General features: G+C 35.1%; 1 protein-coding gene across 1 annotated transcript in view; it reads left to right on the plus strand.

Annotated features, from left to right (window-relative positions):
- The window catches only part of Zpld1 (zona pellucida like domain containing 1), a 46,455-nt gene that overhangs the window by 19,471 nt on the left and 8,866 nt on the right, over positions 1 to 18,118 (plus strand). Inside the window, exons 4-6 of the mRNA XM_040750704.1 lie at positions 774 to 846; positions 12,147 to 12,244; positions 13,681 to 13,761. Of these exons, the coding sequence (XP_040606638.1) occupies positions 774 to 846; positions 12,147 to 12,244; positions 13,681 to 13,761 (252 nt within the window). The remainder of the gene's footprint in view (positions 1 to 773; positions 847 to 12,146; positions 12,245 to 13,680; positions 13,762 to 18,118) is intronic.

The following is an 18,118-nucleotide window of genomic DNA, read 5'->3' on the forward strand; positions in this document are numbered from 1 at the left end:
ATGACTGGAGTTATGGAATCTATTCATGTTCTTATCAATCATTTCCAAAAATTCATATATGAAGACACAGTATGTCTACAAAATAATCACCCAAATTTGTCAATTACTTTACAAAATGGAAAAACTGAGTGAAAAGCTTCCCTCTCTAATTTTAGGGTCTGAATTACAGTGTTCTAACGATTCTTTAATCTTAGTACATGGAAATAAGAAAGTACATAATACTTCATAGCACAATGATGGTGTGTGATTCTGTCAAAGCAAAACGTAGATGTGGAAAGGCTGTGGCTAAAGGAGAAAGGTGTAGGGGAGGCATCTTTTCTTCTGTTTTCACCTGGCTCATCAAAGGAAGATGTTCATTTATTCAATCGATGCTTATTAAACTCCTCTAACTTACTGTTTTTTCAAGCATGAACAAAGGTGAACAAACCCCTAATGTCATAGAAGGTCTTGTGAGATTGATGACTTTCTATTTGCCTCAAGTTTAAGTGCTTACAAATTGTTTTCCAGCAAAAAATCTTATGTATGTAATGCCAAATAAAAAGATGACTTTATCAATAAAATATCACCAATGACAGTCTGTCTTTATTTGAGCTCCTTTGCTTTTTGATAACTTGCCATTTTGATGATTTAAACACTATACCTATTGAAGGTCTAGTTAAAAGTGTGTCAAGCTAACATGAGAGTTTATTGTCTAAAATCTAACATCTGGGTATAAATAAAAATTTTTAATTTAAAATCTCATTAGAGCTTTCCCTCTTTCAAATCGGTTTTAGGTCCTCAGCTGCTATTTCTGTGAAAGAGAACAATGGAACATTTGTCAGTACTTTGAACTTGCTCCTTTATAATGTAAGTTGATGGGTGAAAGACGTTATTTTTTCCTTTTACTGTTGTGAGGTGTCATTTATGTGAATAGCTTTTGTATAAAAACCTACTAAAAGTCAGATTAACCCTGCTGTAGTTTGGTAACATTTATTCATCTTTACTTTCATTTTCATATATCTTAGTTATAAAGGTGTACTGTAAGCCCCATTAAATTTTCTAAAAGTTGATAAATGATTGAAATTTCATACCATAAATGTGATTCTGTAATAGTTGCTCCACAAATTCATATACATTAATTTGCATCTCTTTCTCTTTCTGTACATGTGCGAGTGCGTGTGTGTGTGCGTGTGTGCGCATGTGTGTGTGTGTGTGTGTGTGTGTGTGTTTCATAGTTAAGGGTTAAGTTTGGGGGAATAATGTTGTGACACATACAGTTCAAATGATACTTCTCTTGGAGGCATCATTGGTGGTGAATGTGTTAATATTTTGAACACTGGTTTTGGCTAATGACAGTTCTGTCATATCTGAAATAATATGGATTGATGGCATAGCATTGTCTAAATTTTTATCATGTAAATATCGAGAGTGGCAGCAACATGTGAAAAATACATGAATTTCTATTTATAACTGTAACATTAATCCCCCAAATGATATTTTCATGTTGATTAAAATTTTTATTCATACATTTTAAATGCCTGATTTAAATATCAATTTTTCAATCTATCAACTAACATTTTTGTAAATTATGAATCTGATTTTTGTATTATTATTCATGTCATCATTGCACTGAGTTATAATTCATGCAACTGATTTAAAAGTCAGTGCTTTATCCTTTGAATATAATGAGCTATAAATATTGTAGTAGGACATTTTCCAAAGGCATTTAAAAAATCATGTTTGTAAGTTTGTAGTTTGACACCACAGAGTTCTAAACAACACATTAAAATGTGTTGAACTGAAGACTGACTTTCTGCCATTTGTAAAATTTCTTCTATGAAGAGACTTTGCCAATCTACTTGGTTCTACATATTTAGAAAGTATGTACTGTTATTTTGTTCAGAGGGTGGCCATATATTTATTATTTTTTGTTTGCAATATTTTCCTCTTTTTTAGTTTTATTTTGGAGACAGGTTTTCTCTGTTGTTTTTGGAAGCTGTCCTGGAACTCATTCAGTAGACCAGGCTGTTTCTGCCTCTTGAGTGCTGGTATTAAAGGCATGAACCATCACTGCCTGAGTATTGTGTACAATATTTTAAAAAGTAGCTTTAAATGACAAGTTTTTTGTCTTTTTGAGTACTATGTGTAAACTCTCTGAGGTACAGTTGAGGTGGACCATGTTAGAGTCAACAATACTAAATGTTAATGAGTGAGGCAGAGATGAGAATTTTCATTATTAATGTAGTGAAAAATGAATCCATGTGCTACTCAATGATATCTTTATTTTTTGTAAAATTAAACTATTTTTTCCACTGTAAAAGCAGAAAATAAAACTATGGACGGATATGTTTGGTTACAATCTTCATGTTAAATTATCTTTTTTTCTATTTTTTTAATTTAAACTAGAAACAAGCTTGTTTTACATGTCAATCCCAGTTCCCTCTCCCTTCCCTGCCTCCAACTAACTCCCTATCCCATCTCCTTTTTGCTTCCCAGGGAGAGTGAGGTCTTCCATGGGGGATCTTCAAAGTCTGTCACAGCATTTGTCAGAGTCTAGGCCCTTCCACATGTATCTAGGATGAGAGAGTATCCCTATATTTGGAATGGGCTTCCAAAGTCCACTCATAAACTAGGGTTAAATACTGATCTACTACCAGAGGCCCCATAGATTGCTGAGGCCTCCTCACTGACAACCACATTCAGGGTGTCTGAAACAGTCCTATGCTGGTTTCCCAGCTATCAGTTAAGGGCCCATGCACTCCCCTTTGTTCAGGTCAGCTGTTTGTGTGGGTTTCTCCAGCCTGGTCTTGATCCCTTTGCTCAATACTCCTCCCTCTCTGCAACTGGATTCTAGGAGTTTAGTTCAGTGCTTAGCTATGGGTGTCTACTGTTTCCAACAGCTACTGGATGAAGACTCTAGGGTGGCATGTAAGGTAGTCATCAATTTCATCATCAGGGAAGGACATTTAAGGTGGCCTCTCCAATATTGCTTCGATTGTTAGCTGGTATCATCCTTGTAGATGTCTAGACATTTCCCCGGTGCCAGATTTCTCTTTAAACCTACAATGGCTCCCTCTATTATGGTATCTCTTATCTTTCTCTCCCCTATTCTATCCCTGACTCAACCATCCTGCTCCCTCCATGCTCTCAATTTGCTCAGAAAATCTTGTCTCTTTCTCCTTTTCTGGATGACCATGTATGTCTGTCTTAGGGTCCTCCTTGTTTTCTAGTTTCTCTGGTGGCTTGGATTGTAGGCTGGTACTCCTTTGTTCTATGTCTAAAATCCATATATGAGTGAGTACATGACATGTTTGTCTTCATGACTGGGTTACCACACTGAGGATGGTTTCTTCTAGTTCCATTCATTTGCCTGCAAATTTCAAGATTCCATTGCTTTTTTCTGCTGAGTAGAACAGCATTGTGTAAATGTACCACATTTTCTCTATCCATTTTTTAGTTGAGAGGCATCTAGGTTGCTTCCAGATTCTGGCTATTACAAATAATGCTGCTATGAACATAGTTGAACAGATATTCTTTTTTTATTAAATTTTTTATTTTTAAGTTTAAATTTAGGTTAGAAACATGGTTGGTTCACAAGTCAGTTCCAGGTCCCTCTCCTTTTTCCTCCCCTCCTCCCATGCCCTCCCCCGAACTCCCCCATTATCCCCTCATTTCCTTAGGGAGGGTGAGGCCCTCCATGAGGGTGTCCATAGACTGTCATTTTATCCAGGGCAGGGCCTAGACCCTCCCCCAAAGAGTTCAGGGTGAGAGTTCATCCCACGTTGTTGAATGGGAGTCCAAAGTCCATGTGTATACTTGGGATGAATACTGATCTACTGCCCAAGGCTCAATAATTACCTAGGCCTCCTCACTGACACCCCCATTCAGGGGGTCTTGATCAGTCCCATGTTGGATTCCCGGGCATCAGCCTGGGATTCAAGAGTTAACCCTTGTCAGGTCAGCTGTTTCTGGGGTTAAACCAGCCCAGTCTTAACTCCTTTGGTCACCAGTCCTCCCTCTCTGTTACTGGCTTTCTTGAGTTCAGCTCAGTGCTTAGCCATGGGAGTCTGCCTCTGCTTCCATCAGCCAATGAATGAAGGTTCTGTTTTCCAGACTCTCTGGCCATGGGATTGTAGGCTGGCACTCCCCAGATCTATGTCTAAAATCCATATATGCCATGTTTCTCTTTTTGTGACTGGGTTACCTCACTCAGGATGGTTTCTTCTAGTGGCATCCATTTTCCTGCAAATCTCAGGATTCCATTGTTTTTTTTCTGCTGAATAGTACTCCATTGTGTAAATGTACCACATTTTCTCTATCCACTCTTCGGTTGAGGGGCATCTAGGTGGCTTCCAGGTTCTGGCTATTACAAATAATGCTGCTATGAATATAGTGGAACAGACATCCTTGTTGTATGAATGGGCATCTTTTGGATATATGCTTAAGAGTGGAGTTGCTGGGTCTTGTGGTAGGTTTATTCCCATTTTTCTGAGGAATCTCCATACTGATTTCCAAAGTGGCTGAACCAGTTGGCACTTCCACCAGCAATGGAGGAGTGTTCCCCTTTCACCACATCCTCTCCAGCATAAATTGTCGTTGATGTTTTTGATTTTAGCCATTTTGACAAGAGTGAGATGGTATCTCAGAGTTGTTTTGATTTGCTTTTCCCCGATGGCTAAGGATGTTGAGCACTTTCTCAAGTGCCTCTCAACCATTTTTGAATCCTCTACTGAAAATTCTCTATTTAGTTCTGCAGCCTACTTTTTAATTGGATTCTTTGGTGTTTTGGAGACTTGCTTCTTGAGTTCTTTGTAAATTTTGAAGATCAACCCTCTGTCAGATGTGGGGTTAGTGAAGAACAGATATTCTTTTTGCATGAATGTGCATCTTTTGCCTAAGAGTGGAATTGCTGGATCTTGTGACAAACTGACTTCCATTTTCTTGAGCAATCTCCATAGTGATTTCCAAAATGGCTGTATGAGGTGGCACTGCCACCAGCAGTGGCAGAGTATTCCCCTTTCTCCACATCCTCTCCAGCATAAACTGTTATTGATGTTTTTTATTTTAGCCATTCTGACAGGAGTTGTTTTGATTTTACATTTCCCTGATGGCTAAGGTTGTTCAGCATTTCTTCAATGTATATCAGCCTTTTCAGACTCCAATATTGATAATTCTCTATTTAGTTCTGTGCCCCACTTTTTAACTGGGTTATTTGGTGTTTTGGGGACTAGCTTCTTGAGTTCTTTGCATATTTTGTAAATCAGCCCTCCCTCTGTCAGACGTGGGGTTGGTGAATATCTTTTCCCATTCTATGGGCTGCCATTTTGTCCTGTTGATGGTATCCTTTGCCTAACAGAGGCTTCTCAGTTTCAGCAGGACCCATTTATTAATTGCCAATCTCAGAGTCTGGGCTACTGGTGTTATGTTCAGGATGCAGTCTCCTGTACCAATTTGTTCAAGGATACCTCCCACTTTCTTTTCTAAGAGGTTCAGTGTGGCTGGATTGATGCTGATGTCTTTGATCTATCTGGACTTAAGTTTTGTGCATGGTGATAGATATGGATCTATCTGCAGTCTTTTACATGCCAGCATCGAGTTATGTGAGCACCATTTGTTGAGGATACCTTCTTTTTTCCATTGTATAATTTTAGCTTCTTTGTCAAAAATCAGGTGTTCATAGGTATGTAGGTTAATATCAGGATTTTTCAATTCGATTCTATTGGTCTACCTGTCTATATTTGTGCCAATACCAAGCTGTTTTCAGGACTGTAGCTCTATAGTTGAGCTTTAGGTCAGGGATGGTGAAACCTCCAGAAGTTCCTTTATTGTACAGGATTGTTTTGGCTATCCTGGGTTTTTTGTTTTTCCATCTAAAGTTGATTATTTCTCTTTCAAAGTCTGTGAAGAATTGTGCCAGTATTTTGATGGGGATTGCACTGAATCTGTTTATTGCTTTGGGTAAGATTGCCATTTTTGCTATGTTGATCCTACCTATCTAAGAGCAAATGAGATCTTTCCATTTTCTGGTATTTTCTTTAATTTCTTTCATTAAAGACTCCAAGTTCTTTCTATACAGGTCTTTCACTTGTTTTGTTATCCTTATCCCAAGATATTTTATGTTGTTTGTGGCTATTGTAAAGGGTAACGTTTCTCTGATTTTTACTCAGCCCATTTATTGTTTGTATATAGTAGAGCTACTGACTTTTTTGAGTTACTCTTGTGTCCTGCCACTTTGCTGAAGGTGTTTGTCAACTGTAGGAGTTCCCTGGTGGAGTTTTAGGGTCACTTATGTAAACTATCATATCATATGCAAATAATGAAAGTTTGATTTCTTCCTTTCCAATTTGTGTCCCCTTGATCTACATTTGTTGTTGTATTGCTCTGGCTAGAACTTCAAGTACAATATTGAAGAGATATTGAGAGAGTGGAAAGCCTTGTCTTGTTCCTGATTTTAGAGGAATTGCATTGAGTTTCTTTCTATTTAGTTTGATGTTGGCTGTTGGTTTACTGTATATTGTTTTTATTATATTCAGGTATGTTGCTGTTATCCCTGATCTCTCCAGGAGCTTTATCATGAATGGGTGTTGGATTTTGTCAAAGACTTTTTCAGCATCTAGTGAGATGATCATGTCATTTTTCTTCTGCAATTTGTTTACAAGGTTGATTACATTGATGGATTTTCATATGTTGGACCATTCCTGCATCCCTGGGATGAAGCATACTTGATCATGGTGGATGATTTCTCTGATGTGTTCTTGAATTTGATTTGCCAGTATTTTATTGAGTATTTTTGCATCAATGTTTATTAGGGATATTGGTCTGTAGTTCTCTTTCTTAGTTGTGTCCTTGTGTGACTTGTTTACCAAGGCAATTGTAGGCTTGTGAAAAGAATTTGTCAATGAACCTTCTGCTTCTATTGTGTGGAACACTTTGAGGAGTATTTTTTGATTGTCTGGTAGAATTCTGCACTGAAGCCATCTGGCCCTGGGATTTTCTTGGTTTGGAGAATTTTGTTGAGTGTTTCTTTTTCTTTAGGAATTATAGGTCTGTTTAAATTCATATATCTGTTCCTGATTTAATTTTGGTATTTGATATCTATTCAGAACATTGTCCATTTCCTTTAAATTTTCAAATTTTGAGATGTAAATGTTTAAAAAGTATAACCTGAAGATCCTTTGGATTTTCTCACTGTCTGTTGTTATGTCCCCCTTTTCATTTCTGATGTTGTTAATTTGCACGTTCTATCTCTGCCTTTTGGTTAGATAGGATAAAGGTTTGTCTATCTTGTTGATTTTCGCTAAGAACCAACTCCTTGTTATATTGGTTCTTTGTATTGCTTTCTTTGTTTCTACTTTTGATTTCAGCTCTCAGTTTGATTATTTCCTGGCATCTACTCCTCCAGGGTGACTTTGTTTGTTTTTGTTCTAGAACTTTCAGTTGTGCTGCTAATTCTCTAGTGTTACTAGTCTCCAGTTTCTTCCTGTGGGCACCTAGTACTGCTTTCAAAGTGTCCCATAAGTTTGAATATGTTGTGCCTTCATTTTCATTGAATTCTAGGAAGTCTTTAATTTCTTTCTTATTTCTTCCTTGACCCAAGAATGATCCAGTTGTGTGTTGCTAAATTTCCATGAGTTTTTAGGTTTTCTGCAATTTGTGTTGTTGTTGAATTCTAACTTTAAAGCATGGTGGTCTGATAAGATACAGGGGGTTATTCCAATTTTTTTTGTACATGTTGAGGTTTGTTGTTTCCGAGTATGTGGTCAATTTTAGAGAAGGTTCCATTTGGCGTTGAAAAGAAGGTATATTCTTTTGCGTTTGGATGGAATGTTCTATAGATGTCTTTTAAACCCAATTGGGTCATAATTTCTGTTAGTTCCTTAGTTTCTTTTTTAAGTTTCTGTCTGGTTGTCCTGTCTAGTGTTGAGAGTGGGGTGTTTGAAGTCTCCCACTATATGTGTGAGGTTTTATGTGTGATTTGAGTTTTAGTAATGTTTCTTTTAGAAATGTGGATGCCTTTGTATTTGGGGCATAGATGTTTACAATTGAGACTTCATCATGGTGGATTTTTCCTGTGATAAATATGAAATGACCTCCTTCATCTCTTTTGATTTATTTTAGTTTGAAGTCTATTTTGTTAGATACTAGGGTAGTTACACCTGCTTGTTTCTTGGGCGCATTTGATTGGAAAATCTTATCCTAACCCTTTATTCTGAGGTAATGTTTGTCTCTGAAGTTGAGGTATGTTTCTTGTATGCAGTAGAAGGATGGATTCTCTCTTCATTTCCATTCTGTTAGCCTGTGTCTTTTTTATAGGAAATTAGGATCATTAATATTGAGGGAAATTAAAGAACATTGAGTGTTAATTCTTGTTTGTTTTGTATTTGTTGGTTGTGGTGGTATTGTGTGTGGATTTATCCTGCTTTTTATTTTGGCTTTTGGTAAACTTGAATTATCTATTGTCTATGTTTTTGTGAGTGTAGTTACCTTCCTTAGGTTGGGGTTTTCCTTCTAGTACTTTCTGTAGGTCTAGATTAGTAGATATATATCATTTAAATCTGTTTTGTTGAGGAATATCTTGTTTCCTCCATCTATAGTGATTGAAAACTTTCCTGGGTATAGTAGTTTGGACCGGCATCTGTGGTCTCTTTCTGTTTGTAGAATATCTATCCAGGATCTTCTGCATTTCATATTTTCCATGGAGAAGTCAAGTGCAATTCTGATTGGTTTGCCTTTATATGTTACTTGGCCTTTTTCCTTTGCTACTCTTAATATTCTTTCTTTATTCTGTATGTCTGGTGTCTTGATTATTATGTGATGAGGGGCCTTTTTTTTGTTCCACTCTATTTGGTGTTCTGTAGGTTTCTTGTGCTTTCATTGGCGTGTCTTTCTTTAGATTGGGAAAGTTTTCTTCTATGATTTTTTTGAATATGCTTTCTATACTTTTGAGTTGGATTTCTTCACCTTCTTCTATATACATTATTCTTAGGTTGGCCTTTTTACATTGTACCATATTTATTGGATATTTGTGTTAGAGATTTGTTGGACTTAAGATTTTCTTTGGTCGATGAATCTGTTTCTCCTAGTGTTTCTTTAACATCTGAGATTCTCTTTTGCATCTTTTGTATTCTTTTGGTTGTGCTTGAACCTGTAATTGCTGATTATGTATCCATCTTTTCTAATTCCAACATTCCTTCAGACTGTTTTTTTGTCTCTATTTTAGCTTTTAAACCTTGCACTGTTTGAATTGTTTCTTGCAATTTTTCTTTGACTTTTATTCCATTTTAAAGGATTTTCTCATTTCCTATTTTAGACTCTCTATCATCTTCATGAAGTTGTTTTTAAGGTCACTCTCTTCTGCTTCGTTTGTGTTGGGATGTTCAGGTCTTGTGGTATAGAGTGCCTAGACTCTGGTGGTGTCATATTAGTGTTTCTGTTGTTGAATGTGTTCTTATATTGTCATCTTTCCATCCTTGCTTCCAATGGATGCAGGTGGGATCTCTTCCTCTCCTGGTGGGTACGTGTTCAAGGTTCTCTTCTTGTGGGTGCAAGCAGGTCCAATACTCTGATGGGTCTCATGGTGGGTGCAGGTAGGTCTGAGACACTCCCTTTCCCAGTGGGTGTGAACAGGACTAGCACAGTCATGTCATCAGATTCTGAGTTGCTTGGTCTGCTTGAGGAAAGTTGACCTACCTGAAGTCCCCAGTCCAGGAGATCCCAGAGTGGGCCTGAGACAGGGGCCCAAGCTCACCTCTCCTCTGAAGTTAAAGTAACTTGTACCACAAAAAGTAGTGTGACAATCCTGTGACCAAACACATTCTTAATAATAATCTTCATATTTCAATTCTTTAGTAGGAGGTAATCATTTTATATTATAAATGAAATTTGAATTTTAATCAGTTTTCAATAGAAATATTAATAAATGAATTAAAATAAAATTGAACTTCAAAAGTTTCTTACCAATTACATTTTTAGTCAATCATTTCTAAAAAAGTTTTTTTCTTTTATGTAACTCTGTGTGTGAACTATGTTTGAATATGTATATTTTTTTTGTGTGTGGGTACATGTGTGTGTGCAGAAATAAAAGTGGAGGCCCTAGGTTATTGTTGGTAGTCCTACTATCTTTTCCCAATTTATTGAGTCAGGATCTCTCAGTTGAACCAAGAACTTGTCAATGGCGGGCTAGTTTGGTTAACTAGCTTCCTCAAGGGATCCCCTGTCTGTGCTTCTTGAATGCTGGAATTCAAGTAGGCTACCCTGATTACCTGACATTTATTGCCTTTGGAGGGTATGTGTCCTGTTTCTCATGCTGTGCAGCAAGACCTTTAACCATTAAATCCTGTCCCTATACCAGGTATTTATTTTATCTTGAATCAACAGATTTACTATTTTTGGAGCAAATTTAGGTTTATAGGCAATTTTATTAAAAAAAATTGAGAGACCATTCCAACCCATCCTCATACCCCTGTAAACATTTTCCTCTATTATTGTGTCTCCTACTAGTATAGCTTATTTGTTAAAAATAACGAACTAGTGTGGAGAAATTACTGTTCATGAAGGGTGACCATTACATTCATTTCACCCTTTGTATTGTATGTTCTATGATCATGTAAAGACATGCATCATTCATTATGTCTCATGTAAATATTATTGACATAAACTAGCTAACATTATATTATTTTGTTACATAGCAAGACATTAAAATTATGAATTCACATTAGAAAAGAAAATGTTGGAATACTTTCATTAATTGAGTCCAAGCCATATTTATTATTCATTTGGAATATTAATATTTAGTCACCCAATTGTAATTGTATTGTAGCACTTAAATATTAATGTCATTTTACAGTCATTAGGAATTCTATTTTCCCCCAGAGAAGTTTTGTTTGTAAGTCCCTAGCCATACTTTCAAGTTGTTTTACATGCCTACTGCTGAACTCTTTTCTCTGGTTTGTTGTTAGGACAGAAACAGCTGCACACTGTATGGAGACAGCCTTCTTTGTTCTTTTGTGTTTATGTATAATGTGATACAGTCTATATGCTTGAGAAAGTTATATTTATAAAAAATAACTTATATTGATTAATTTTCTATATATGAACACTGTTTTGCCTGGAACCACGGCCTTCTCTTTGTGTAATATAAAAATAACCATTTTCTCCTTTGTGGAATTACAAAGCAAGACTGCATTTTTGTTTAAATTGTACCCAACTATTAGTGCTTACTGAGTGGTTGAATAAATAGGGCTGGACAAATAGTGATGAAAAAATTTGATGACTCAAGACCCAACCACAAATGGGTTGTAGACCATTTGCAAATGTTTTACGAGCTTATTTCTTGTGAAGAAAGTCAGAAATCTTTGGGACAATATTAATGCAAACATAAGATGCAGGGACAAGATAAGTAATGAATTGAAATTTACTTTAAGACCTTGGAAAAAGAATCCAGAAACACTATAAAAAGAAGTACTAGCTCTCTTCCAAGGCTGTTAGAAGCCCATTGCTACTTACCACAGAAATGTAGGTGACAATTAGAACAAGATACAACTTTTGAATTTCTAATTTAATCTACTTTAACATACTGCTATGTGGGGGATGATATAAATACCTTATTTGGAATTGTTCTAAACTAAGGAAAATGAATTTTTGGAGAAGACTTCTATGGTAGACATTCTTACAACTCAAAGAATACATTACTGCCTCTCTCGGGCTTTAAATTACATTTATGTCCTGAAAGATTACAACAAATGAGCACCTGACACTTCAACAATGAAACATTTCAATTGAAGCACATTTAATTAAAGAAAACTGAAATTAGTGTTTAATATAAATTAATGGAATCCTACTTTAATTCAGCTCAACATTGGTAATTGTATATTAAACAAATAAATACTAAACACTACTATTGAACATAATTTACTTGCGCTGAACATTAACAATCCTTTATGATGAAGTCATGGAAACAACAATGATTTATGTCCTGAAATAAACTTATTGTATTCATATGGGTTAGAAGATGTTTTGCCAAGACGAGGCTAAAATAAATCCCTTTGCGTCAGTTATGTAGATATATGTTATGTAATTGCTCTTTGTTTCTTTAATAGTTTTAAATAGTAAATATTCTATTGATAGAAAGAAAATGACACGTGGATTGTTTATTATTTCATCATTAGGATTCAACCTACAGAGAGCAATTAATTATCCCAAGTATAGGATTACCTTTGAAAACCAAAGTATTTGCAGCTGTGCAAGCTACTAATCTGGATGGAAGGTAATTGTGCACTCTTATTTTGATTAACTAAAATGTTTAACTTGTCACAGTCAAAATATTAGTGCAATCATTCTGAAATATATGGTCATTGCCACACCATGAAGTCACGCTAGTAAAAATAAACAACAAATTATAAGGTCTAAGAGAGTACTACTCATTTTATGTCACTAATTGAGAAATAACAAGACTGCTTATGAACAGTCTGGAGTAGTGACTCTATAAGGCTATTGTGCTCCTTCTAGGATGCCAGAATGATTGTATGTATGTATGTATGTATGTATGTATGTATGTATATATATATATATATATATGTTTTTATCAGGAAAATGACTAGCCTAATGTCATTTGATACACACGTGTGGATTGTGGGTTGCCTCTAGGTGCATGTGTTTAAAACCCACAAAATACTGTTGTAAGTATCTGTGCTAAAATTATGTAAGATAGATTTCAGAGAGCTGACAAAACAAAGAAACAAACCAGATGCCTAGAAAATTCTGTCTGGAAAATTCACTCAAATTTTCTAGAAAAAGAACTCAAGGAAAATCCCTCTAAACTGAAAGGGATCACATCATGACATTGCTTAAAGTAAGAACAAAACAAAAACAAAGCAAACAAAAAGATCTTGTAAGAGAACTCAAATGCCAAAATCTAATCCTGCCTTCTTAGAACTATATATTGCATGATGGTTCAATTGGGGGTATGTACTATTTTTTAAATTTGGGATTTTCTAGGATATACCCAAATTAGTATACCCTAGAAGATTCGGTGACTCTTCACATTCTCCCTGTCTTTTAACAATGGGTTACGCAACATGCAACTGTTTAAAATCATTTTTACTAACTGTAGGTATTCTTTTAGTATCATTGGCATTACTACCTATGGTAGTTTGTTGTTTTTTTTAACTTTTGCAATACACAGATCTGGAATGGGGAAATTGATAAATCTTACTCCAATATGGCTTTGTGGTATAAAGTTATGTGCTCACCTCATTGCTTTCTTCTAATAAAGTGTCATCAGGAAACCCCACTCCTACCCCTACTGAGTCCATTTATACACCAAACTCATTTTCTATGTTTATTATTTCTATATTTTTATGATGTTAGAGTAATGTCTATAAATGGGATATGATTCATACTGAGATATATCGGTATATCAGTGCAACTCACTTGGTAGTTTTGTTCCTTCAGGCTTTGGCAATTTGCCTGCCTTATCTCTTATTATTTATGACATTAGTCTCCAACCCACTTGACAATTTTTGCAGAATTTTCAGTATGTAGATTTTAGAGAAATTTTTAATAAATAAGAAACTTCTGCAAATAGCAAGTGATGAAAATATAATTCATGTGGTGAGAATTTGGCTAATACTTTTATTTAGATTAATTATCAGTGCTCCAGGGCAGACTCTGACATCAGATCATGTTTGATTCTCTCTGTAGATGGAATGTATTAATGGATTATTGCTACACAACCCCATCTGGGAACCCAAATGATGATACTCGGTATGATCTCTTTCTTAGGTAAGTGTCTCAGTCTTGTGATGAAGCTAAGCACTCTGTTATAGATCATTAAAACGGAATATATAGGTCATACAAACAAATTATACAGCACTGCTGTACCTTCTGAATTTAAATTTTTACAATTTGAACTTGTAGTCTTCAGTACAAAAGTTAAAAGCAGTTTGCAACACAAAATGCTGATATAGCTATCGTACAATGAGAATTGGAACTAAATTACATCCACTAACCATGTTTTATTCATGTTTAGCAGATATGGGATATTTCACTGTCTTAGGCATAGAGTAGTAAGGTTATCATTCTCAATAAAAGAGGGGAAACAGGATGGTATTGTTTATTGGCAGCTACACCATCTTATCATATGTCAAAAAGACAGTAAAATTAAAGTAATGGTTGGATAATTTAGATCCCAAAGAACTTTTGTTCATTTATCAGTATTTATTATGAAAGTACAGTATAGCCTGCTACTCCTTTTATACCAGAGCCAATAACTTCAGCTTTGTTCCCCAATAGACAGTGATAGAGTGAATGCAATCTATGTTCAGGGAAAGGGGACATTGATCATAAAACCATTCAATCATTCCAGTTCCCTTTCAGCATTTTTATCTGACAACAGAATAGACTTGAGAGTTAAGCAGTGTCTTCTAACCATGCTTGTAAAATGCAGTTGGCTCAGATCATTGCAGTTATTGACACATGACCTGAGGAACATAATGGAAAACTAAATGTGCCTTATTGGCTAGTCAAGGTTAAGGTGGTGTCTAGAGCATATAACCAAACTACCACTTGGAATATACTAGATTGTTAGAAATGTTAATGTCAGCAAAGTTTTTGGGGAAAAAGTCAGCGTGTATGAAAAGGCTTAAAGGAGTTCACATTTTTTCTTCTATTTTTCCAAAATGAGAAGTGTATTTCGTAGTACTTACAATATTCCAATCTTTCCGTTTTATTAAAATGGTAAGGCATGGGAGTAAGCTGCAGACACAGCAATTAAAAACAATGACCAAGTGAATGGCAGAGGACCAGTAAGCTAGGGAGCTCACACTGGTGCCACTATCATAATATTATATGGAAAAAAAGCAATTTTATCTTTTTGCCCTTTCATCTACCTGAAGTTTAAAAATGTAAGTGTATCAGGAAACAAAGTTTAAGAATCAGCATACATACTTTTGTATATTGTGAGACTCACTTACCTAAAAGAAAACACTATAAGCCAAAAGTTTCACTGTAGGTATTTCTAAGTGGAAGGATTATGTATCATTTTGATTTGATATTTGTTTTCTAACATTTCCATAATGATCATAAGTTAGTTGAATGGAATGTGATCATAAGGCATGGAATAAATATGGCGGCAACTTCTAAATCATGTGAAGTTTGCTACTGGAAATTTTAGAGGGTAAAATATGGATGCTAATGATGGCAAAATATAGAAGCAAATCTGAGGAATGTGGCTAGAAGGAGTCTTCTTTGAATTGGAGATGTTGGGAGCAAAACTGAGGTACGACATCTCTTGGGGATGGAGAACATCAGAGATGACACTGGGGACAGTTCCTGGAGACTCCACAGTGGTGGATCTCATTTCGGTGGAAGGAAAGGAATCCGTTAGATAAGCAAAAGACTCACCTGTGACTGTCCCTCCCTATCTTTGTAGTACAGGGCAGTCAATGAATTCTCTTAATTTATTAAGAGTCAGAGAAAATTTAGCTAAAGAATTGCAATGGAGCCAAAGACATATGTCATTATAAAACAGAAGCACAGAACCCTGGGGTTTAAGCAACCGTGAAGAAGGTTGTTACCATTCTACTTTGCTTCGGGAGTCTCTGAAAGTAGCAAATCCGACTAAATCCAAATACTTCAGATAGGAAGCATAATCAACAGCAGGTATTTCTTTGCAGTGTTGTAATGACTTAAAAGAAAAAAATTGAAAATGTCAGAAAAAATTAAATATAAAGTCACCAGAAAGAAATAGCATGGAATAGAAAACAGTTGTAGCTGAACATCTCAACAGTAATTTTAAAATTATCAAAAGGGAACTTCAGTCATGGTGCTTGAATTACAGGATCTTAGGAAAGTGAAAATAGAAAAATAGAATGTACGGCTATGAGAATGTGAAAAGGGAATTGGACAATGTAAGATGGAAAAGGTAATGTGAATGGAATATTTTCATAGGAGTACAGAGAACCACAGAGTGATAGTGCATAAAGAATGAAAGACAAAATAATAAATGTAAATAAAAACAACAACTATAAGGAAAAAAGAGGGGATTGATGTACAAATAACAGACAGACAAGAAGGTTAGTAAAGGGAATAAAAATATATATTCATGTATGCATATGTGCATTTGGGTGTGATTATATTATATTATATAAAATATATACATTATGTTATAATGAAATCTATCTTAAAGAATCCAGAATACTAGGATATTATTTAAAAATACAATTTAAGAGTACTTTCCTAAGATGAAAAAAAATCACATTGATTTATTGAAAATATATGCTAGGTGAAATTCCTAAAGTGGAAACTAGAAGAAATTGAGAAAGACACAGTCTAAAATCCTAAAAAGTTGGAAACCTTATTCCTCAGGAAACTTAATTGAGATCAGAAAAAGAGAACATTTTTCAAAGAGTAAGAAAGAGAATGACTAAGAAAGGCAACAGCTCAATATCTGGACTCTGTGGGCATGTACATCCACACAGGCGAGCACACAGGTGCACACACACACATATGCATGTATGCACAGACATGCGAGTGTGCATGTACACACATACTCTCACATGCACGCACACACATGTACTAATACACAGACACATTCTCATACATACACACACACACCAACACACAAATGGTCCATATATAGATAGTGATTATAATAATATCATAAAAAGAATGTCTTGTCACTTGGACATTCTGAAAGTCAGAACTAATACTTGAGTTAAAAATGGAAAATATTAACAATTTAAAATACATTAAAAAGGAGATTATTTGGGAAAAATAGTCACTGGCTAAGTGATAAAGAAAAAAGATGGCTTGCTGATAATTAGAAAACGCAAAATGTCAGACAGGGAGTGAGGATGGGAACCAGAGAGCATGGTCCACTAGATTCCATAGCAAACGCTCTAAAATTAGCAGTGTTGTGCTGGAAACAAACAGCAAGTTCCAAGTGGTCAGTTTAGAAGTAGATCTCAGAACAGGAGAACACAGTGTCTCACAGACTACAGTGCCCCAAGCGTGAGGGATAAAAGGGATTCGAGAAGAAAATAAAATGTCCGGGGAATAAATAACTGTGAGAAAATTATCAGTTCTATACTTCATTCAATTATAGCATAGTAAAACCCCTATTATTAATTTAAACACATAAAATCCAGCCTTAGAAGTAGCAGAAAAAAATACACAAAGCATCTTTAGAACCTTAGGATAAAACCAAACAACGAAATAAGGCAATTTACAATATGTGTACAAAATCAGGAACCGTTCTCCCTAATGCATAAAAATCTTTTATGAATCAGAATGATGAACCCCAAGGTCACAGTTGCATTTTGGTAAAGAAAGTAAACTGTTCACAAAGTATATGAAAAGATTGATAAACTCATTTTTAGTAAGAACAGTGTATATTATATGGGCATATTTCCTTATTATACTATCAATCAAGCAGAAAATAATTCACTAATATATACATATGTATCTTTTATATCATATATGCATATGTCTCCAAAATAAAATGTTTATAGAAGACAATGTGACAGTATATATTAAATTGTCTTAGAGATATGTGCAATATTTGAACACATTTAAAATGTACTTCTAGGGTATTCATTAGTTTTTTTATTACAATGAATAACCAAAGAATCAATTGTATCTAAATAAGTAATTGAATGAATAAACTCTACAATATGTGTACACTGGAACACTATAAAGTTGCTTAAAAGTAATGAGGGTGCTCTTTAAATAGGTATATAAAAGACCCATAGAATGAACTGGTAACTTAATAATAAAGGACTAAACTAACAACATATTCTTATATGAATATATGCTTATTTTTGTATATATACTGAGAGAATACAAAATAAATACAGTGATCTTTTCTATAAGGTTTACAAGTGGGTGTGGTGTGGATAGGAAGGTGATTTTGTGATGTTTATTTGGTATTATTTGAACTTTTGAATCCTGAGATAGCCTGGTGCTCCTAAAACTGCATGTTATCCTGTGGTCAGACACTGCTCTGCTTAGATTTTACAATCTGGTTGTATTTGTCATAAATGCTTGATTTATTTATATTCTTTCCATTGTTTGAAATACTGACAGCTTCTTTTAGCTTATAATATAATGAGGATGTCCTTCATACCACATAAATTAATCT

This window comes from Mesocricetus auratus, unplaced genomic scaffold (assembly GCF_017639785.1).
Source record: "Mesocricetus auratus isolate SY011 unplaced genomic scaffold, BCM_Maur_2.0 Super-Scaffold_100008, whole genome shotgun sequence".
Lineage (NCBI taxonomy): Eukaryota > Metazoa > Chordata > Mammalia > Rodentia > Cricetidae > Mesocricetus > Mesocricetus auratus.